Raw genomic sequence first — 23,203 nt, 5'->3', positions numbered from 1 at the left:
AATGCCAACCACTGGACTGCACCCAGACCTCCCAGTTCAGTAAGAAGTGCTTTAACCTCTAAGCCTTTTGATTATGTGATGGTGCTTAACATTTGCAATATATCAATTATAGACAGATACATTAACGCAAGGTGTATTTTCAGGGACTGATATGGTGTAAATGAAAGATATGCCTATTTCATTTATGTTGCAAAATTGGCTCTTATGAAACTAGAAACATTATTAGAACTGATGGCACGGGAACACTGTAATTTTCTCTGACTCGAGAGAGGAGCAAACTTGCATTTTCTCATGCCATTAAAACTCAAACCACTGCAGAACCACCACACAACTGCAAGCTTTTGTGGGCAAGCTTAATAGCACGCAGTGTTATGCAAGCAGAATTGGAGGCTATTTTTAAGAGTTCACATTTTATGCTGCCCTTTCACATCTTTTTTCCTGTGGCATTTCCAACATCTGAAGGGTGCAATCTTTCCTAAAGCGTGATACACCTGTCAGACCTCAAGAGAACACTCACCAAGTTATGTTACACAAGTACTTATGGACAGTAAGGCTTGATTAGGTGCTGAATATATCACAAAAGGAGCACAAATCTCTGCCAAAAGTAGTGCTGTCCAAATGAAAGAACAGATCAGCTGTTTTGAAGGCTAGCTTCTGAAGCTCCTAGCAACATGAACAAGATAATGAGTATGACACCGGAATTAATATAAATGGAAAAAAAAAAAAAAGACACTAGTCCCCACCCTTGTGCACTCAAGGTTAACCACAGAGATAGTCATTTCTGAAACAATTTCCCTGTTACCAATTATTTGGGACATGAGGAACAGAGCACCATCACATGACACTGCAGCAGACTAAAATCCTATTTTTTTTCCCCCTCCAACGCTGAAGTGCTCTTCTTTTTTTTTAATCTTCTCCTAGATTTATCCCCCACAAGGATATAATTATGTTAAAGGAAAATAGATTGCCAGGAGCCATGAATGTCTTTGGATAGCTGCCATAACTTTATCTGTAGATCTTCACAAAGAGCTACTCCCACATGAATCACTTCTGGAGAGAGAAAGGGTGGAGGTGGGTCGCAGGAAACCAGAATGCATAGAGGAAAGAAGGCCTTTCCAGCCACATTTATTTTTATTTTATCTGGTTTGAATCCTTTCAAGAGTGAAAGTTCCTTTATTTTACAAATATTTCTTTTTCTCTTTGATCAGCAGCCACGAGATTTCCCGAATTCACAAAAGGTCAAGGCTGTGCCCGGGCTGGCCCTGCGTGCATGCTTTCTTTGAGGTGTGTGTACAATCACGCTGCTGGCAGGGGGACTCTAAAGCTAACAAAGGAGAGAATGGTTTGTTGGAAGATTTATTAGCTCAGACTCCTCTTAATTCCCAGTGACAGTCAGAGCAGCTGACTCCCCCTTTCGCTGGGGAGGATATAAACCCAACATCTAAATGGCAAAAATACTTCCGTTGATCAAGTATTTTGCTCCATGTTAGTTTTGCATTGCTATTCTCATATTGGTGTTGAGAATTTTATTTTAATATGAATGTATGAATTCCAGGCCTCCAACTGATAGTATGGATCTTATTGTTGCCTATCTTTTGTCAGGTAATGCAGTTTGATCAGCCATTTAAAAACGAATTGAAATGTAACCTTCATTTCTTTGACCTCCCTACTCTCTTAGGATATCCTGTTTCAAAGTAATTATAGTTTGCTAAGACTGATTAGTGACTTGAGTGAGGCATATAGATCCTTCTGTCCTCTGCAAACTCTATTCTCTAATGCTGTTTCCTTAACTATTGCACTGAAGACTTAGTTAAAAGCTCCAAAGCAAAGTTTTCATTAGCAACCTGAAAGAACAGTGCAGAAGCCAAGCAACAGTGTCCATAAAATCCCAGAGCTTTAAGGAAATGAACCACTTGAACTTCAATAGGAAAACAAGTTTTTAAGGTTATCTGTGTTGGCATCCAAGATCGTGCGTTCTCCTTCTACAGCTGATATAACCATATTTAATATACAGCAAATGATGCTGGTTTATGTCTCTAACTGGGCCAAAAGCATCTTTCAATAAAACAGTCTGAATTTTGGCTAGGAAAGCTAGATTGTATGATACAGTGGTTCTCTCCATAGCAAAAACGTACCATAGCTGCAGTACACAAACATTTTGCCTATAAAATTAGATACTGCAGGCCACATTCTCAGCTTGTATCAACTGACAAATCTTGCAGTGACATTGGACCACATCTGAATTATCAACTGATGCACCACGGTAACTGCTTCACAAAAGTCTGTCTCTGACTTTCATCAGAGATTGATCCTTGTGACTGTGCCTGTGTAGGAGCTGATTTTGAAGACGGGTATACACATTCATGCAGCTGAATGCCAGAAAATATTAAGGAACTGGCTAGGTGTATCTGAGATGAACTGTTTGAAAATAAGAGGGTTTGTGTTTAAAACACATCAGCCCTGTCATGGTTGCTCTAATAAATCAGAAGTCTTCACATTTTCTTGCTTTCTCTATACCATACCTACTACTGTTTCAGCTTGTAGAGCGGAAATTCAGCTTGTTACTCTGCACTTATTTTACAATGTAAAATCAAATGAGTTATTTAATTTCTAACATTAAAAAACATTTTAGATTGGTAAAGCCTGTCCTGTTTAAAAAATCCTACCTCATCCCCCTCCATCTACAGCTTTTGTACCCAAGAATTTCATTTTAGGGTTTCCCAACTGTTTTTTAAGTCTGGATCACCCAAACACACTGCATTATTTATTCTCTCTTTTTCCTTGTTTTAAGATGTTTCAAATTCAAGTACTCCAGAATCAGGAGAATACCTTTACCAGCCTGCTCCTTTACTGTTAGTGTGTGTGCTCGCTCAGCTATTAGTGATAAGATCTCATATCACAGTACAGCTTTATTTTTAATACAGATTTTGGACTCCAGTGACTGCACGGTCATTAGATAGCATGAGCTAATTTAGTGCCTGGACTCTAACGTCTGAGGCTCCTTGGATGGTGCAAAACCCAGAACTGTGAGTTCTGCCAACGAACCATCTTGGACAATGTCACCTCTGGCCCACTGTGAGGGATGTTTAAAATCTGCAGCATCAGTCAAAACCCACTTTCCTAGGAGTCTGTATCTATAAAATGGAAAAAGAAATATTTAGGAGACTTGCTTTTGAAGGACTTTGAAAGCCTAAGTGATAAATGTAATTTTTCTCATAATTCAGAAGACAGATGTAAAAAATGTTTTGACCTCTTTCTTCAGCTTTTGATAATTTTATTTCTATTTTAACCCCATTTTGTGGTACGTACAGGTTAACTGCAGATTCCCTCTCTCATGCAGATTGCCACTGTATAGTGCTTTTTGTATACTGCAAGTCTAAAAAGATACATCCAAAAGGCTGAGCCCTGACTTGCTCTGTTCAAGAAATCAGATGTTAGTATCAAAGAAAATACATGAAAAAAAACAAATGAGTCCTTATGCCTAGATCACAGCTTTGTATTATTTTGATCCTGGTTTCAGTGTTCCTCCTATAATCATTTTCAAGTCAACTTTCTTTTAATACCACAAGAGAAAATGCCAAATACACACATGCAACCTCTGATCTTTAGATGCTGAGCAAGAGCACTATAATCCTAGGGTTTTATGAAATCACTTAATCTTAGTATTTACTGCATTTCAAAAGAAGTGTTTGAAGAGTAGTGGAAAGGCGAAAATGGAGCATGTGGTATCTTTTTATTACGATACAAAACACTTCAAAACTATTTTGTCTGGGTCGTGCTATCTCTAACTCCAGTACAAACATGCCCTGTTTAAAATACCTCTGGCAATAGCTTTCCAATTACTACTTCCCAAAAAGCAGCACTTTAATGGAAGGGGATGACTTTGTCTGGCCTTCTTTTCAGCTAGTTCAAAGGACAGTTATCTGAACCAGCAGACCAAATCGTGCACTGCACACAGTGCTCCCATTTCACGCCAACCAACACCGCGTGGTACAGAGGGAACATGCATGTCCCTGTGTCTGTAAGTGTAGGGTATGCATAAGAATAAACTGGAAAACATTTTTATTAAGAAAAACAAGAAAAAATAGTAAGAAAAAATATCAGCATTGGACCTTGCATAAACATAGGTCACAAGGAGCTTTTATTATATAACTTTTAAAACGTAAGTGTCATCCTTTTTTTAATTATTCACTTGCAATATAAATTTTAATTTATCAGGTGCATGTAGGGCAGGTTTGGAAATAGGTTTTGTGGAAGATAACAGCTAGAGAGCAGCTTTTCAAGATCTGCTTTACTGTTGCTACTGAGCTAACAATAATTTACTGTTGCCTGAAATTGTGAGTTTGCTTATGATATTTGAAGTCTCTATGCTAGTATGGATGAATCAGCTAGACAGTACAGTACCCACGCTCTGTGTCTACATGAGGGTTATGTCTATATAACCTTGTGTACACAATTTTAGAAGGTAGTTTTGAAAATGTGTCATCAAAAGCTCAGATAATTATCTTATTTCTATGTGGCTAATCAGCTCTCTAAAATAATTTCTGCCCTTTTAGAAATGCTTGGAGTTTGAAATTAAATTCCAGATAACCGTAACTGCCAGAAAACCTGCCCCAGACCAGAAGGAGATAGGGGAAGGGGGAGAATTAGGAGCAATGGAGCTACTAGGAAGGGAGAGGAAGCGTGAGATGGCTGCTCAGTAAGAGAAGGCTGTACACAAGCTTCTCGTGCTGCCTGTTATGCTGCCAAACTGGGGCAGGAGTGGGGAGAGGTTGTTTTATTTGCTTTAAATAAACAACCTGCAGGTTTATGCATGAAAACATGGTAGGAGTAAAACAAATAAATAAATAAACTCCCTCAAATGTCTATATGTCTTTTTGCCTTCAGTGCGTCTAGAGATTGTTTTTTTTCCTTTCATTTTTGATTTAATGGATCAACAAGAAAAAAAAAAAAAAGCTGAACAAAAAGGCATAAAATGCTGAAAATTCTCCAGCATGTCCTTCACAGCAGACACCGTGCTTTGACTTACCAGACTCCCGTGTACGACCTCTCACTACTTCACTCCATGGTCCCGCCCCGATGGCATTGAAAGCCTGGATCTGCAGTTCATACTCTGTCCACTCCTCCAGATCTTCGATCGTGTACTCTCTCTCCAGTCGGTTGTTAATAACCTTCATCAGGGTGGGAGACTGCAGATCCGCGCGCCAGAACTTTATCCTGTACCCCACCGATTCTGGATTGCCATTATACTGTGTGTCGGGGAGGGGCTGCCACAGAAACAGACAAAGAAAAGCACAATATTACTACACAGAACACATTGCCAGGGCTTTCCACGGTGTATGCCAAGGCTGTCTAAACTCGTATAAGGCCACAGGAAGGCAAAACAGAAAGGGGGATTGATTTCCTGGTTTATTTATCTTTCATTTCTCTAATTTCTGTGTTGCTTGAAATTTTCTTTTAATTTTTACCTTTATTTTGTGCCACATAGATATGCTGACAGAACTGTGCCACTTGTTGTGGGTGTATCAACAGAGATGATACCAATAGAATATATTCAGGGCTTTGTGATTAATTATGGAAATGAATGATAAATTGCTGGAGCATGTGACAAATTCATTTATCGTATTTTTTAAAAAACTTTTTTACTGACTCTCTCCCTATTCATTTATCAGCAGAGATTTATTCCAGTATTCTAACTCCTCAAGCAATTTGGGAGATTAAAATATGAAATAATTAGCCTACTTCGTGAAGTTTCAAGTTTCTCCTCATAAAACTAACTACACGATGCCACGGATGGCTGAGATTCAGTTCTGATTCACTGGCAAAGTTTGATATACATTAACATTTCACAGCTTAGAAGACTATATCCCGCAGGCAAGCAGGGCTAAAAATGTGACCCTTATTCTGTTGGAAGGAAGGAATTCCCAGCTCCCAGAGGGACACAGATTCACCTGTAGGTCTTGAAAAAGAGAGATTAAACACTTTCAAATGCTGATGTTATCAAGCATGAAAAAGGCATGCCAGGGCATTTTTAGCTGTGGCTGTTGCTCCTTCTGAACCTTGCACAGCTGGACTCATGGAAACCAGGCTCCCAGATAGTACAGCAAGGAAACACAATCTTAAAAGTTTTCAAAAGTCTCTAAAACAACTTTGAGTTAATTTTGATGTAAGACGCGTAGGTCTGGCTATAGTACCAAAGGTTTAACAACGTGGGCACGTTATTCACACGGTAAAGCCATGAAGGAGTTACGTGGGTCCTATCAAATGAACTACAAAGGCTTTTTTACACATCCTGAGGTGATGCCTTCGCGTTTGATGTTTTGGGCTTTCAAGGTTCAGAACTAACTCCCGTTCCATCGACAATTTAGAATTATTCCTCACTGATGGGAGAAATCCCCTCCTGTTTCTGTAGCCCGATTTTGACTTCCAGCTGTAATGAGTTTATGCATGGAAAAGCTAACGTTTGGGCAAAAGGAAATCTGCGCTTCATCAGCTTCACACCACAGTAACCCCAGCGGAAAAGCCGACCTAACAGGCGAGAAGAAAAACCATTCTGGAGCAGGTTAATTGCCAAACAAGTCCCAGTGTGGCCACCCTACAGGTAGGTGAGACAGTCAAAGGGGCACAACAGCGTCATCAGTCACTGCATCTTTGCAATTAATCTGTTGTGTCTACACTTTATCACATAACTCCATAACCTTCACATAAATATCTTCCTACAGGAGCGTAACATGCAAACTTTGCTGTCTTTGAACTGCAGCTATTCAGTACAGGCAGGATGACTGTCAATGGCCTGTGTGTACCTTCTGGTGGCTGTTTTATACAGAGCAAACAACTGAGCCCTAGGAAACTGCAAATTGGCTCCAGTATTATATTTCTGTCCCACATGTTGACCCAGACTGTGGAACTAGAGTCTCAAAAGCCGAGGCTTTACACACAGGCATATATTCCCCTGATGAAGTGGCAGAGGCAGTGGCAGTAGGCAATTTAAGTGATTAATAAGGCACTTAAGGTAAGTCTCAGATTTCCGAGTATTCTGAAAAAGGAAATCATTTTGCCGTCACTCCTTATGCCAAACGCAAGGAAAAAAAATAGCATTGCTGAGCTGGGGACCGCCTCCGCGCCTCGGGCGCTGGCACCCCCCCGTCACCACTCGACGGCTCACCACCCAGCGCATCCACAGGCTGGTCTCGCTCGCCGTGCGCACGGTCACGCTCCCAGGGGCGACGTCCGGAGGAGCCTGCAGTGTCTGGATAACCCGCGAGGGCTGGCTCAGAGGGCTGGGGCCCACCACGTTCACCTGCCGCATCCGGAACCTGCAGCAGAGGGATGAGGCTCAACGAGAGGCACTGAACACCCAAAGGGTGGGAAAACACAAATGGGGTCTCTCTAAATGTTCTGCAAAGGTCATCGCGCGTAGGTCCCCTTTGTATTCACCGCTGAATGGTTGATGGTAACCGTTTTCTGATCCTCTCAGGTATTTAAAAAAATGAAAATGAGATTAGCTTAGGGTCTATTAGAAACTTAGGTATTTGTGTGAGAAATTCACGTTAATTATGCTAAGTCTGATGAGCTTATGCTAGCTGTAAGTGATTTTCTCTTGCAGCACTTACACAATACATCCAGAAAGGTATTAAAATATCAAACTTCAGATATTCTCATTCCCTGTCAATATAAAAAATATTCTGGTGATAACATTTCCCCTCAATTACTGGTTGAAAGAAGCTGATTTATCCCCATGCTGCATTTTCAGCTTTCCTGCACAAGTAAGATTAAGTTATTTAATATGGATATGGTTCTTTAAAAAATAACCTGTCTGCTTGAAACCATCTCTTCTACAATAGAAATCCCTACTGGGTCAGAAGAGATTTAGAGAAATCTTTTTTTCAGGAAGCACCAAATAATTAAGACGTGCTGTACATTTCAGATACTCTCACCCATCATAAACACAAGAAGGTACTGCAATTAGAGGCATCCAGCACTTGCACATAAATACATGACCTGTTCATATTAAACAATTCAATTTTGGACCTAATGACTGAGCTTGGGAAAAGGGTGAGCTAGTCAACATAGCTGTGTTTACTTATCTTCCCTGATCTCCTTGTAAAATGCATTAAAGGAAACACATTAAACAAATACTGTCCTTGATTCTACTGTCAAACGTTGGTACGAAATATAGAAAAGAAGCTGGCCGATAAAGATGTGGTTTGATAATTAGCTTTCATGATTTATTTCCTAAGTAGGTAATAAGTAAAGCTGACTAGAGAACAACAAATCCATTTGGCAACAACTCTCTAAGTTTCAAAAAAATTATATAAAATTGTTCTAGACAAACAAAATAAAAAAGCTCATCTTTGTGTTTGTGAGAGAAAATAGGCAAAATTCAAGGAGCTGCTTTAGTGTACAAATGATGATGAAGAAAATCAGAGGGATCAGGGATCACTCTAATATTCAGTAGGTACGTAAGGAAAATGAGTGTGATAACTCCAAAGAGAGAAATGAGATGTAGCAGCAAAATAAGCCAGAAAGTTCGATATAAAATATATATATATCCCAAACTCATCACATATTTCCTTATTATTTGTTAGCCCTACGACAGTTCTCAATGCCTCTGGTATGTGCGTAAGTGATACTTTGCATTGACTCTGAACACTGAGCTCTGGTACAACCTGCACTTTACTATCACCTATGCCTCTTCAGCTTTAAAGATCTACCGTTTTGGAGAGCCAAGTCTTTTCAACCTAGGTCATTTTTCTAAACCTCTGTACAAGATATTTCTGCTCATATACCAAAGTTTAGAAAGAGCTTTTATTTAAAAAAAAAAAAAAGGAAAAAGGAAAAAAAGGGAAAAAAAGGATAAAAAGTAAAGTACTTTAATAAAAAGGGTGAGGTGTAGGACACTTCAGTGGAGAGTTTGTGTGAAACCCGCTATGCTTCTGGGCTTTTGACTAAGGGAAGAAAACTAGTAGTGTACCAGTTAGTTTTAAATGATACAAACTTTACTTTGGTTGTATCTAATGGTAGCTCTCTACAGCACATGGGATAGCTAACTGGCCTTTCAGCCAGGGGAAAATGTACAAAGCTTCTTGTAAGTTGATTTAACACTTGTCACTATACCTCCTTGCCAACCAGCCTTTATGTTAGCAAGCTATTTCACAAAGTATTTTTGTTAGGATTGAATATCTCAAATTCTCAAATCTTGTCTATACTAAAGCAATGCATCACTTGCATTGCATTGATTTAAAAATCAATCTAATTTAACAGGGGTGCACCCATAATGTAGATGCACTTCAGTCAGCTTAAGCCTTGCATATATCTATTAAGTTTAATTGGGGAAATTCTTACAAACAAAGGCTTCATCTAATTGATGTTACCAGATTAAGCTAAATCAATAAAATGATGTTTGAACTGATGTAAATATGTAATTACAAGTTTGCACCAGTTTAACTACAATTGATTTATCACTGATTGATGTTACACTGGTGTGCCCTTTAGATGAGAGAAGTCACAGGATATCAGTTACTCATAATACCATTTCACTTTGCACTTGTCTTCCCTTTTTAATATTATGAACTATATTGCATGCAAATTATAATTAACAGTATAAGACAAACAATTTTAAGTATAAACTGTGGAAACAGTGAACCTTTTCCCTTTTGTTCGGATAACAAAATACAGCCAGCTGTTACTGATTAGGAAAGCTGTTCCATGATGCAATTAACTTTTTTTTTCTCCTTTTTCTTCCCCCCCCCCCCCCAATGCAGCTAATAACCTGCTGTTCTTACCTGTAATGAGTGTAAGGAGTAAGGTTTGGCACCTCCAGCATCTGAGCATCAGGTTCATTCTCCACCTCATGGAGATTCACCCACTCTTCTTCATCACCCAATACACCAACCTGTATAAAGGAAAGGTAAGAACAAATATAAAACAGACTATATGTGTGTGTGTTGCATATCTATGGGTGTATATTTACATATCTGTGTATATATATATATATATATATAATTTTATGTACCCAGTTTTGCAATGTGTGCCACCCAGTGCAACGGAAGGACAAATACTTCTAAACATGTGATATCCATGTAATATTTATTTTCACATAACAAGACATTAGTTATTTCGAAAGCAACAGCATAGCCAAGTTAGCCAACTTGTACCTGACTGGTACTTTACCAGGATTCTCTGATAGGATCTATTCCAGAAAAACACTGTGAGAGCTATTACCCCATTCAATCTCGCTTCCGCAATACAAAAAATATTAAAGGAGTAATATAACAAAATGAAAAATAGCCTTGATAATAACTCACATGAACTGATGCATGCTAAGTAAGTCTCAATGGAGGCAAAATGCTACAGAAATGAAGATGGAGAAACAAAAACAAAGTCAAAGAACAAAAGTGTTTTAACCTCATCTACTGGGCTGCTCTTAGACCAGGCTCTTCCACATGCAGAGCTTTGTAATAATTAATCACAGCACTGCTGAGAATCAGCCCAACACGTCCCTCAGCTTCAGCACTGTTAGAAGGGACAGAAGAGTGAAGGGAGCCAAAAAGTGTTACTTTCCATATAGATTTTTGGAGATGCTATGAAGATGAATGAGGACTTAAGAAGGAGGTCAACAAGACATGAGAGGAAGGCCAGTCCAACGTGGGACCCCGGAAGGCGGCAGTATGAGCAGGCAGAGTGTGTGCTTAAGAGCCATAGGAGATGGAAGAGAGGTGGTAGATGGCTGAATTTCACTTTGGAGATTCACAAGTGTAGAAACACTGAGGATCTTAGATAAGACTGCCCCCTGTAATTTCCTTGCACCGTGCACTTTTTTACTCCAGTGCTTCAGCCCTGCCACAATGAAGTGGGTCTTTGCTTCGATTCATTGAGGGAGTGATGCTCGCATCACTCTGCTCTTTCACTACAGCTCCAGGACGATCCCACTTCATCAAGATTTAAGAACATCCAAAATATCCTTTGGGGTGAGACAAGTAGACCAGGCAGCCAGCATTCCAGCTCCAACATGGCAACAGCAAGTAGCGTTTTGTGAGAGCTGCGATCCTGGCCATAGCTGTAGTCAGCTCCCTCACCCTGCCCTGGTATCCACAATTCTGGATTGAGGGATATTAGAGGGACATACGCAGCTATTCCCTTTAGTATCTATTTATGGACTTCACGTCCATTAAGGTGACTAATCCTTTTTTAACCTTCTGACACTATCTACTTCCACAGCCTGCTGTGGCAACAAATTTCAGAAGCTCAAGACCCGGTGTGTAAAGAGCTACTCTCTTTAATCTTTTTTAAATAGATCCCTACGAGTTCTGTATACTAGCTACAGCCATTGACACTGTCAAGGCACTCGATAGGCAACATAGCCCAAAGTATCTAGCAAATCCCAAGTATTTTGAACAGAAAATGAGGTTTCTTTCACTCTTTCTTTCCCCTACAGGAGAAGCCGCCTGATTTATTTATAGATGTTTTAGTTCTTTGCTCACTCAGGAGTTGATGTGCTGCATATTTATGTTTGTGCATGAAGAAATGACACAAGGAAAATTAGGCCAAAGAAATAAGTTCTGCATTGCACAGCGAAAGGAAGCCTCTGTGATCTTCCTGGCAGAGGACTGCTTTCATGGAGGAATGTGGTTGCAAAGGTGTCGGTGGGCCTTTCAGTCTTGATGGTATCACAGACACTGCTAAACACCAAAGATCTTATCATCTACTCTGACATTTATTTTATGGGCCTTTGAAATTCCCAGTCCCAACTGTGCTCCAGAAATTTTAGTGAAGTTCATGGATAGAGAAGCTTAAAGGAAGCATCTTGAGACAGGTCTGCACGGTAAAACAGAACAGACCTAAACTGAACACAGAGACCAAAGCGATGATAGAGATGTCATTTAAAAAACAACTACATGAACAAAGAAAGGAAGAGAGGGCTGATTTCAGTCACGGAAACACAGAACGCTTTTTATTAGAAGAGTTTCTGATTAATTCTGTAGAATGCACGCTGTAGAATGCTTATTTTTACAAAATTCCTTGCTCTTAACAGTATCTCCTCAAAGTGCCGCAGTAATTGTATAGCAACAATTCAGTGTTTTGGAGGCTGCAAATAATCTCCAGTAGTGAGTTAGAGTCTTCTTTTTATATTCCAAGAACAATAAGAGCTTTTAAAATATTTCTTGCATAGGGGGAAAAAAAAAGACCACAGGTTTCGATCATTATGCAGCAGCAGGCAGGTCATTAATACACATTAAGGACCACATGGTTCGGACCCAGAGGCCCACAGGGCTGTGAACAATTGACATTGACTCAAGCTTGAGAGGTGTCCAAAACCCCTGCCTGTTTTGCAGATATGCATTTACCAGCTGGCTGCAAAGGTGAAAATATTAAGGATCTTTTACTGATTGAGAGCTGGTGAAAGCTTTTATGTGCACAGGACTATGGCAAGCTCCCCAAAAGCTATCCCAGGAGATAGCTTTCTAATTTTAAATGCATTCCCTGCTAGGAAGGATGGGTGTAGCCTACAAGGAAATGGCAGATGCCAACCAAGCCCGCTATACTGATTGTCCCTGAGCTCAGGAGCCAGCTGGCAACAGGTGGCCACTACTTGGTTCAGGAGCTGGGGACCCTGGGCAAAGCAGCAGCACAGACAATCCCAATTAACCTCTTGCAGACTCATTCTCTGATGAAAGGCAGTGACAGAGAGGGAGCAGAAGAAATCAAGCACAGGCATATTTCAGTAATTCAGAAAAACAAACAAACAAACAAAAACTTTTAAAAACAAATAGATCAGGAACTTGCTTTATTTAGAATAATACCTGGCAATGCTCCATAATCTGCAGTCAGCATTTGGGCCATTCTGCTACTGAAATCAGTAGCACATTTAAGAGTGTGCTGCCTTTGTGGGGATTTTTTCCAAAGCAGGAGGACTGGAGGGTGAATAGCTCTAGGGGAGCTTGGTAAACAGCCTGGAGACTTCTGCATGACTTCTGCCTCATGAGGCCATGCAATTCTAGGTCACTCTTACTCAATACAAGTTTCACTTACTCAATTATCTCAGAAATGAGTCTTGGAACAGAACCTTCAGTGATGGACTCCTGTATTTTTAACTTCTGCAAGATCTATAGTAGGTTCCAAGTTTCAGGCTCTTGAAGGAAAAGGAAATTATTTTTCCTGAAAAACTCTGATGTTAGATCAGAGGAAATGTATCCGTTTCAAAAATCAGAGTACAAAGGGATTCCCATGAGGCAAAAAGAGCTGTGAGAAATGGTTAGGGTAAGAGTCCTACGGGGGGCCAGGGAGTCCACTGTGAGCCAGCCTGCATTACATAAAGTTAATTTGGAGGCTTATTTCTCATTGTTGTTTTTTGGATAACAGTAAATGCAAAGTTCAGAAAAGGATTATGTTTGTGACAGGTGCACATGTATTCATGTGTGCATTGTTTTAGGAGGCAGATGAGAACACCAACCGCTTTGCTGTTGCCATCAGCATAAAAACTCCTTAAGAAATGCACTCTGCATCTTAACAGTTCTCAGTATAATAGGGCCATGATCCCCAGGAGGTCTGCGGGGACTGCCACAATTAAAATACCTATGTCCGCCAAGTCACTTCATATGATTCTCCATAACTATCAGCCATCACAAGCTGGCACATATATATTTCCATCTCTAGGCTGTTCCCAAGGCATTATGTTCAATAAAAGGGCATATTCATTTATTATTACAGAAACGGGACAGTCAAAAACAATATTGGAAATGATGTCAGACCCCTTTACTTCTCTAGGCATTAGTCTCTCCATTTCTAAAATGGAAGATTTTACATATCCTACCAATTGACTCAATTGACTTAACATTGTCTGATGGATACTATGCGAGTGATGTTGCAGAATTTTGACTTAAAAAAAATCAAAACCAATTCAAATTTGGAATGTAAAATCACTTGCTTTTTTTTTTTTTTATGACAATAATGCTACCAAAATTGTGAACAGTTATTAAGAACTAACTGCAGGATTGGGAAACACAATATTTCTGTACATTATAGAGGTACCTTGTGTTCCACTATAGTTCAAGATATGTCAGAGTTTTCATTATGGAGGTCTATAACTCAGGCATTTGAAGTCACTTTGGGAGAAATTCGGTTCACAGGATGTCAGCCTGGGTGCAATTTTTTTTCTTACAAAATCCTTAAATCGATTTACCCATTTTTGATTTAAAGATTGGCAAAGGCATAAAATTGTCAGAGTTTCAGACACTTTATTTGCCAGCTCTGAAGTGAAAACGACACCAAGAGAATCACCTCATACAATGGATGAATCCTATCTGGGTCACTGACTTAACCCACAAAACCAGAAAATTCATGTTTAAAGTTACATATGTCCCAACTCACAGCTTTACAAGAGAATACAGTGAGAATACTTTAAAGGTTTTACTACTTTGAATCTCCCCTTTCCATTTCTGCTGCTCCTAACAATAATATTCAAGGGAAATCTCTCTCAAAACAGCAGAAAGGCTTTAAGCAAAAACTCTACATTAGTCCATATACTCAATAATTAACATTAACCAGAAAACAAATGAAACTTGGCAGAAGTTAGCCCAGCTTCTCTAATCAGCCCATAGAAAGCTAAAAGATATGGACTACCTACCAAGGCATAGTTACAACACTGTCTTTTATATAATTTTACGACAAAATCCCAAGAAAAATAAGCTGAAAGTGGGTTGCAGCATAGACAGGGTGCAAACATGAAACCATGTGAACAATAGCAGGGATTCATACTCATTTGTGGTTGCAAATTGCCAGAAAAATATGTCCACAATAACTTCTCTAACTGCATCTGAGAGTTCAGGATGATTGGTGGCAATAAGGAGGACATACTGAAATTCTTTCGGGATGAACATGTAACTTGTGCCAATTCCACAAGACAGTTACTGCTGGACCTTCTGAACAAGTTTCTGCAAAACCTTTATAACATATTAGACCTTCTTTTTCTTTAGATTATACTGTATGTAATGGAAAAGCAATTTTAGAAACACTTTTTAAATGGCATTGGTATTTTTATTTAGCTGTTTGGAAATCCACTTTGCTACAGTCCTCTCAGTCTATATGCAAAGATGGAGAAGAAACTGCTGCTGATTTTTTTTTTTTTTTTAAAGAAATCCTTTCAGAAGTACAGAAAGGAGCTTTACTAGAAACACAGAAATGAGATTTTCAACACTTGGTATTTCAGTATCTAGTAGCAATAAACTCTTAAAGACTTAATTCTCCTTCTTATGTTTGCTGACATAACTGAGAGTTAGTTCCACAGCGGATCCCACGAATTTACACCCCAGCACAAAAAGCAGAAGCCAAGGCCAGATGTACAAATTTTCACACAAACTGGAATTCCCAGCTGTGTTTTCATACAAATTACTCATGAAGTATCGGATTTCAAAAATGGCACTTAGCCAAAATGGAAAATTTGGAAGACTTTCTAAACCTGTCCTCATCAACAAAACCTCGTGCCACATAAAGGGAGAAAGAAGAAAAACATGTTGGTGGCAGGGTGTCTGCGCGTGTGTGTAACTTCTAAACTCCTGTTTAGAAAGTAGTGTTGGTATGTTGGGTATAACCACTGCCCTTCAGCGTAACACAGTCCTCAAGAACAATTATGGTAATTTGTGCTAAAATACAGATGATGCAACAGTAGTCTGCATCACGGCACAGATGTACCTTTGCTTAGAACAAATGTGAGTGAGAGGTGTAAGTGAACAACGGGGTTTCACTGGAAGCTGTTTTGTGAAAACTTGTGTCTCTCTGAAAGGTAAAACATAAAAACCCATGAAGTCCAGATGGTAAGTCCATGGCAGCTTAGATCCAAGCCAGGATGGGGGCATTCCTGCCCTCATCTCTGCTCCCACCACCATGTTCTCATCTCCTCCCCTCCAGCGATGCTCTTCTGATCACACACAGATCTTGAGTGGAGTCGGACTGTCTGAAACTCATTTGTTCTTGGCTGGATCGAGTCCTGTAGCAGCTCCGGGTATGGCTGCACCAGAAATGGTGCAGGCAGAAGCTAAACAAGAGGAAGTCTTGCTGGGAGTGATGGGGATGAAAAAAGAGAGCAGGACAACAAGACCTCTTGGTCTAGACTGGCTAAAGGTGCTGTGAAATTGCACTTTGAGAGAGAAGAGGAGTTTAAGTTGGAGTGCTGGCAGAAAAGGGCTGTGAACAAAGGATTATATGCGGCTGTCATCCTGGAAACAGGATTTGCTATATCCATAAGGAATCATCAATTTCTTTGCATAACTGAAAAGATTTTTTGTTAATCATGTGAGCAAGATTTTTTTTCCAACTATTAAATCCAATCGGAACAACATTTCTTGCTGTGCCAAAGCTGAACAGTGACGTATAGTACAGGAGAAACTTTCTGGGAGAGCTGTGGTAAAAAGAACTGCTCCGACTCAGCATGACAGATTCTGCTGCAATTTTGGCTGTGTCCCTTCCCCAGATGGAGCAAATATTGGTGGACGCAGGATCTGTAAGAACCATTAGTCCCTTGACTTTACTTTACATCCCATGCATCCCATCCACATCATAAGGGTGATCCCATCCACGCCATAAGGGTGTTTGTGAACAGGAGAGATTCTCCCTTCTTCCCTCCCTGCACTCCAAGAACCCTTCAACCACTATCTGTACTCAGGACTCTTCAAGGATGCAGATGAACCTCATGGTAATTATTATCGCAGTTTTCAAGTACTCAAATTTATTTCATTTCAGTGGCTTTCTGCAACTCATGTGATTACAGAATTAACAAATTCCAAGCCGTATCAATGTGGTGCTCCAGCACAAAAACGTTTCTCAGAATGTGCCAAGCCACCATATTATAGGATTTCAGTGTTTAATTCTGTAATATGCGATCATGTGTATGTAAATTGTACAAAATGTACCAACTTGTTCACAACAGTCTCATTACCAAGTGAAGTGATTGTATCAACATGTCTAATTGGTGATGGTGATTTAAGAAGTCCAACATTTGGTCTTAAAAACAGATTATATTATTTATAAAGATCTGTGGGTGGAAAGGAAGAAGCAAAGCTCATCTGTCACGAGAACAAATGAGGAATATATAACTACTCCAAGGCATAATGACAGCAGAAAGAGGGATATTGTTTAAAGCTGATGAAGAAGAGAATTCATCCTATTCATATCTAAAGACCTGGATAGAAAACCTCAGTATATTTCATTACAAGACAGCACAAATGCACTCAGTGTCATGAATAATGGTATCTTTACTGTCCGGGTGCAATTCTTCCTGTACTTCTGCTCTATGTGGTAATAATTTTAGGTTTGCATCTGGTTTGAAAACACACCTAACAGAACCTAAACTCAGGTTTCAAACCATTTTTAAAATAACAACTTAAACATGCTGAAGAGCTTTGATGCAGTTAAACAAAAACTGTAATCCAAACAGAAATTAACTCTTTGGACCCTTTTCAACTCCTCGGAAACTTCATTAGGAGCCTTTTCTCAGGGACATACCTGGCCTTCAACTATCCACTTGCAGATGGAGGTTTTGCCGTCGTAACCTGGCCGGAATTGAAGCGTGGCAGAGCGAGGGCTGATGTTAGAGATCACCAGGTTGGACGGAGCACCTGGAAGTTCTGTAAAAAAGAGAAATAAATATACATGAGAGGTGGAAATGCTCTTGGTAATAAGGCACTATAACACAGGCTGACGTTCAGTGTTTCAACATATGAAGCACCTTTGTACCAATTACTATAGATGAAATGTTGTGGGGGTTTTCTCTCTTTTTTTTTTCTTTTTGGGTGGGGCAGAGTATTAAATAAAGCACTACTATTTCTGCTGCTCTAAGCATGCACTACATTTTACAGATAAAAAGAGAAGAGAGCCCCTCTACAGAATTACAGCTATTATTTTAGAGAAGTTGAGTAACAGACAAGGCGTGGTGGCTCAGGGGGAAGGTACTTCCCAGCTCCAGATCTGCCAGTCACTTGTCAAGTCACCTAGTTCTCTGCACTTCTGTTTCTCTAGAATTAAAATGGCAATAGTACTTACTTCTTATGGTAAACACAGCTTTAATGTATTGACAACTGAAAAAGACTCAAGTTTTCAGGGAGTGTAAAGGGAAAACTTTATGCTTCTCATACTGACCTATAATAGGTGCGTTTTAGAAGCTATTTCTGATGGCTGAATAAAGCTAAATGATATATATATATGTGTGTATATATATATATATATATAAATAAAATTTCTATTGTAAATAAAGAGGGTGACCTATGCAGAAAAATCCGGAGCTCCAATAAGATCTTTGTCTCACATCAGTCAAGCTTAGAGTGGCATTTACATTTTTAATACTATCTGAATTATCAACAAAAGCAAGCTCAGGAAAGGGATTAAATGTAGATTATTTAGAATAAATTCCCAGTAGTACCTGCATTCATAAATAATGGAAATTAGTATTATAATCAGTAATCATTCATAATGTTGTACTATGTGCAAATGCAGCAGGCAAAAAATGGGCAGATTTTTGGCATGTATTTCAAGTACGCATGAATACACAATATTTCTTGATTCTTACTTCACGCTTGTGGGAACTATGATCAATAAACTAACTCTGACCAAACGGGATAATGCTGTTATCTGGGTAACAACAGGCAGCATGGCATTGATCCAGTCTGCAACTTGTCACAATTACCTGTGATTAGGGAAAAGAAAGGCGAGCATACTTCAAGACACACAGAAAAGTTCAAAAATACCAGAAAGGGGAAAAAATTGATTACATCAGGGATGTACGTTAGCTGTTCCACTTTGGAAAGTTCTACTTGTATAGCCTATAAATTAACTGAAACTGCTGTTTTGAGGTTTGAAATGGCTTTTTAGTTTGCTTTCTATATAGGATGAAGGAGAGTAAAGAACTTTAAAATCCAAATGGTAAATGCTAAATCAAACAATTCACAGGTACCTAAATGGTAAATCAGACAGTGGAGTAGAGGACTACCTCTTCCCAAATCTTTCTCAAGCCTCAAATGCCAAATCTTGCAAATATTTTAGTTTCATTATACAAATGTCCTCTTATAGGTGACATAAGCTATACTACTTATAAATAGAAAAACCTTTCCCTTTTAACAGCATCCAAACTCTATTTTTCCCAAAAAACAAAACTTTCTGATTTGATTTAGGCTTTCTTCTTATGTTACCTTGTAAATATAATAAATATCGAGAGATTCTGTACTGTATCCACTTTATTACTTTGCTCCTTTTTCACGCTACTTTAAAAATTTTTTTTTTTAGTGTGTACAAAACAGCTTCAAATTTCTGGTAATTTCAAATTGTGAGTGTATTCATGCTAATATTTTCATCTGTTCTAAGAATTAACTTTACATTATATGCGGTAAAGAATTCCGATGCTTTATAAACCCACCCATATTTATTATAACTGAATCAAAGTCATTTGTGATCTTTGGAATACATGTGGAATCAGCCTGCTTTAATTTGTTTCATGATTTTTTACCAACCTGGAGGCACACCAGAAGAGATGGTGGAGGATGTGACCCATCCACTCCCTTTTGCGGTCACAGCTGCCACCTCAATCGTGTATGTGGTGAGAGATGACAGCCCCGTGATCTTGTACTCAAGTGTTGCGTTGGTTAGCGTGCGGGCAAGACGAGATTCATTTCTGCCATACACCTCCCAAGAGATCTGATAGCCTGAAAAATAATTACACAAAGTCAGGGGGCTGTAACAGTGGTGGGAGTCTAGTTTTTCTTCTAAAGCACTATTATGCAATAACCCAGAGACTGGTAAATTACTGCTTCTGCAAGATTTGCTTGTGGTCTATTGTAGTATGATTTATTTCTTATTCTACTCCATTATGGAAATCTTTTGTAAACAGTAAAAAAAAAAATTAAAAAAAAATGAGGTAAACATTGGCTAAAATACCAAAGCATTTTTCTACTACATTTATTTCTAACAAGCAATTGACATAGGTACCCAGGGGGTGTCATCTGCCCATCAGATTACAGGTAGGGGAGGACATGGAGTCTCAATGGCCTATTTGTATTTTTCTACGAATATACAGTGCTTGCTGTGAAATGCCTAGGAAACCTGGGGATAAGCCCAAAGAAAGGTGGACTTTCATTTTGTGAACCCTACAAAATGAATAGGAAGAAACACTGGAAAATACAACATTTTCTCACCGGCCAGAATATCTGATTAAAAATCTACATGCACTTAGTACACCTACCCCTTTTCCAGGCTGAAGCAACCTTCGCTGCTACGTATCTAGAAATACTTACAAATCTAACAATAATGATCATGCAGAAACATTGTGGGAATCTTCTAGGAACCAAAAAAACCCCTACTCCCCACTGCTTGTTCCTCGCACAAATCCTTTAGCAAGGTGAATCATTATCCTTTCTTTCAAAACTGTACTGTAGCCAATCTATTGTCCAAAACTGCACTCACCCTGACCTCCATATTATTCTTATATCATAACCAGGCTCTGAAACCCTTTCCTTTTTATCACTTTTATAACCATTTGCCTTCCAAGAACTTTTGAAACTTTCTACTGTCTGATTTGCTCAATTTTACCTCCAAATCTGCTTGTCCTTCTCCTGCCCAGTCCTACTTTATTCTCATTTGAACCCACTTGAACCTTACTGTGCCAGTCTCCAGAGAGCGTGTCTGAAAAGTTTGCTTGATTGTAGCTTTCTTTGTGATTTGACTCAGGGGAAAAAAAAATACACATAGCTCTTGAATGCCTGTGAAATGGAAGTGAGTGAAAAGGACTAACAGAAAGGAATCCCACTGAGAGAGCCACGCATGAGGCAAGCTGGCTAGAGAAACTCCCTACTGGGTTCCTGTTCCCATCATACGAGATGAGGAATTCAGACCAGTTGTGGGGGAGGAGGGTTTTTGTTTTGTTTTGCTTTCTTCCCCCCCCCCCCCCCCCAAACATAAGCTGATTAACATATTGAACTAGCAAAATACCTTATGGTCTTGATCAACAAGGAAACATCATCTCATGAGCTAAAAGCTTGGTGAGACACACATTTGTGAGAGAGCTTGAAAGGTGTGAGATGGCATCCTCCCTCTGGTGCTAGCTGCCATCACTGATGGATTCAAGTTAACATACTTGTGCATGAAAATGGGCTCAGAGTAATCACACAGTCGTTAATTATGCTTCAAGTGAAAGGGCAGTGATAAACAGCCAAGAGGCGATACTTCAACCAGTCCAGCTACATTTCAACCACTCGTCTGACTACAAACTACCTAGGGGAAGGAGAAAAACTCCTGAATGCTCACCTGGAGCCAGTTTTAAGTGTCCGAAATGTCCCATCTGTTAAATAGGATTTAATTAAGGCAGTAATTTACCAATATCTCAGAGACTCTGCAGTGATTTGAGGCTCTCTGCTTGAGAATCATTTACCAGTGATCAGAGTTTTTATAGTACAGGCAAGATTAAAATCTGCACGAAGATTTTGACAAAACTTAAGGACTTTAAGGACTTTATAAACAGAGGGCGAACTGAAAGGTTGAGTGAGAATCAACAAGGAGTTGCAAACAGAACCACCAGCGCTACCATCCCCTTTCTTTCAAAGGCTGTGGGTGCTATGCTTGTTCCAGACAGGACAATGTGGATGAGTGAGAAACAGTCCGAGGAAGGTGCCCTTGTGCATTTTCCCACTTCTCAAGCCGTGGCACTGAGGACACAAAACCAGCAGCTGGGAGCCCAGCCAGAGGAACGTCTGCGTGCAGCCATGGATGGGGCAGAGGCTGGGCAAGGGCCGTGCAGCGGCTCATCTGTGTGCCCGCGAGCTGCGGGTGACCCTGCCGTGCCTGCTTTGAACCCTGCGCATGGGCTGGCAGAGGGAATCAAGGAGTACCACCCCGGAATAAAACAGAATGCATTGTTCCAAACAATAAACAGAATAAGAGATAAGCAGCAGACTTCTAATGCTCTCCCTGTCTGTTTGTGACTTACAAACAATGGGAAGTTTCCTGTACCATGCACAAGGCAATCCGAAGTGACTGAGATTTCTTCTCTCCCATCTAGATAAACTTTGCATATACATCAAATGTTGGTGATTATTCTTTGAACATTTTATGTTTTCTCCCTTGTGACTACAGGGATGAGACACAGCTTTCCTGCCCATTAGGCACATAGTCTCTATGTATTTATTTACTGAAAAAAAACGTTCACCAGGAAAAATATCGTAAATTCGCATGCTGACTGAAGAAAAGGCAAAGAGGCAGCATTTACAGTGGATATTTCAGTCCCGAAAGTATAGTTAAATTCTAGTTGTATAAACACAAACAGAAAATACATACATACACGCCGAACTGACACAAAGCCAAACGTAATCATGCATAACAAAACCAGATGAAAAAACGCTGAAGGAAAGGAACAACAACAGGCGTACCCCCAAGTAGCACTTAAGCCACAATGACTGACAGATGGGCAGAACTTTAGGACATGTGGTTGGTAAAAATGTGCTCTCTGATTTACAGACGTGATCACTGCCAGCAACACGCACGGGGAGTCCGACAGGGCCGGGCAGAGAGCGCTTCCTCTGCCTCTGGCATACGTGAGAGCAGGAGAGGTGCTGCAGAGCCCGCCCGTATGCTTCAGCTCTGCACCCTCTCCATAAAACGCTGCCTAACAGAAACTAATGACCAGAAGAGTTTCAGAAATAATTTTCCGTTGATCTGGAGTAAATTCTCCACAAGCGAGCAGTACACCCAATCACCAACTGTCCGTCTACATCCAGGTGCTCATAAATCAGTGTTTACTGAGGAAGGAGGAAGATACGGAGATTTACAGCAAGAGTAATGGGCAATTTCCCAGAGCAGGCTGGCTGCCGGGCACCACCCTCCGTGTTTTCCTCCCCCCAGCTCTGGTGCACAGAACAAGAAGTTCCAATAAAGATATCAATGAGCAGAAATGAAGAAGAAATGCCTCCCTGAGCGCTCAGACCTCCAAGGGGCCCTCTATAAACCTCTGAGGTACTCAGGGGCATGAACAGTTTGGCTACTCTTCTAGCCCAAATGCAATTTGCAGCATTAAGGACATTTTTGTTTCCTTATATACTTTGCTGGGCATTTTTACACCAGTGTTCCTTCACGAAGGATAGAGCTTCTCGAGTTCCTTCTCTCTAAAACAATTTGCCCCGACGATAACACAGTCCATCATTTCACTCCACTGGTTTTCAACCCATTCTGG

The 23,203-nt window shown here is 39.9% G+C and overlaps 1 protein-coding gene across 8 annotated transcripts in view; it reads right to left on the bottom strand.

The window, feature by feature from the left end:
- The window catches only part of SDK1 (sidekick cell adhesion molecule 1), a 393,578-nt gene that overhangs the window by 76,097 nt on the left and 294,278 nt on the right, over positions 1-23,203 (bottom strand). For all 8 annotated transcript variants that reach the window (XM_080556193.1, XM_080556194.1, XM_080556199.1 and 5 more), the window contains 5 exons: positions 19,497-19,688; positions 17,500-17,621; positions 9,786-9,895; positions 7,166-7,316; positions 5,030-5,267 (listed from right to left, as the gene is read on the bottom strand). In XM_080556193.1, coding sequence (XP_080412319.1) covers positions 5,030-5,267; positions 7,166-7,316; positions 9,786-9,895; positions 17,500-17,621; positions 19,497-19,688 — 813 coding nt within the window. The remainder of the gene's footprint in view (positions 1-5,029; positions 5,268-7,165; positions 7,317-9,785; positions 9,896-17,499; positions 17,622-19,496; positions 19,689-23,203) is intronic.

The sequence above is a fragment of the Anser brachyrhynchus genome (genome assembly GCF_964034855.1).
Source record: "Anser brachyrhynchus genome assembly, chromosome: 15".
NCBI lineage: Eukaryota > Metazoa > Chordata > Aves > Anseriformes > Anatidae > Anser > Anser brachyrhynchus.
This window is presented reverse-complemented; position numbering and strand designations above follow the sequence as displayed.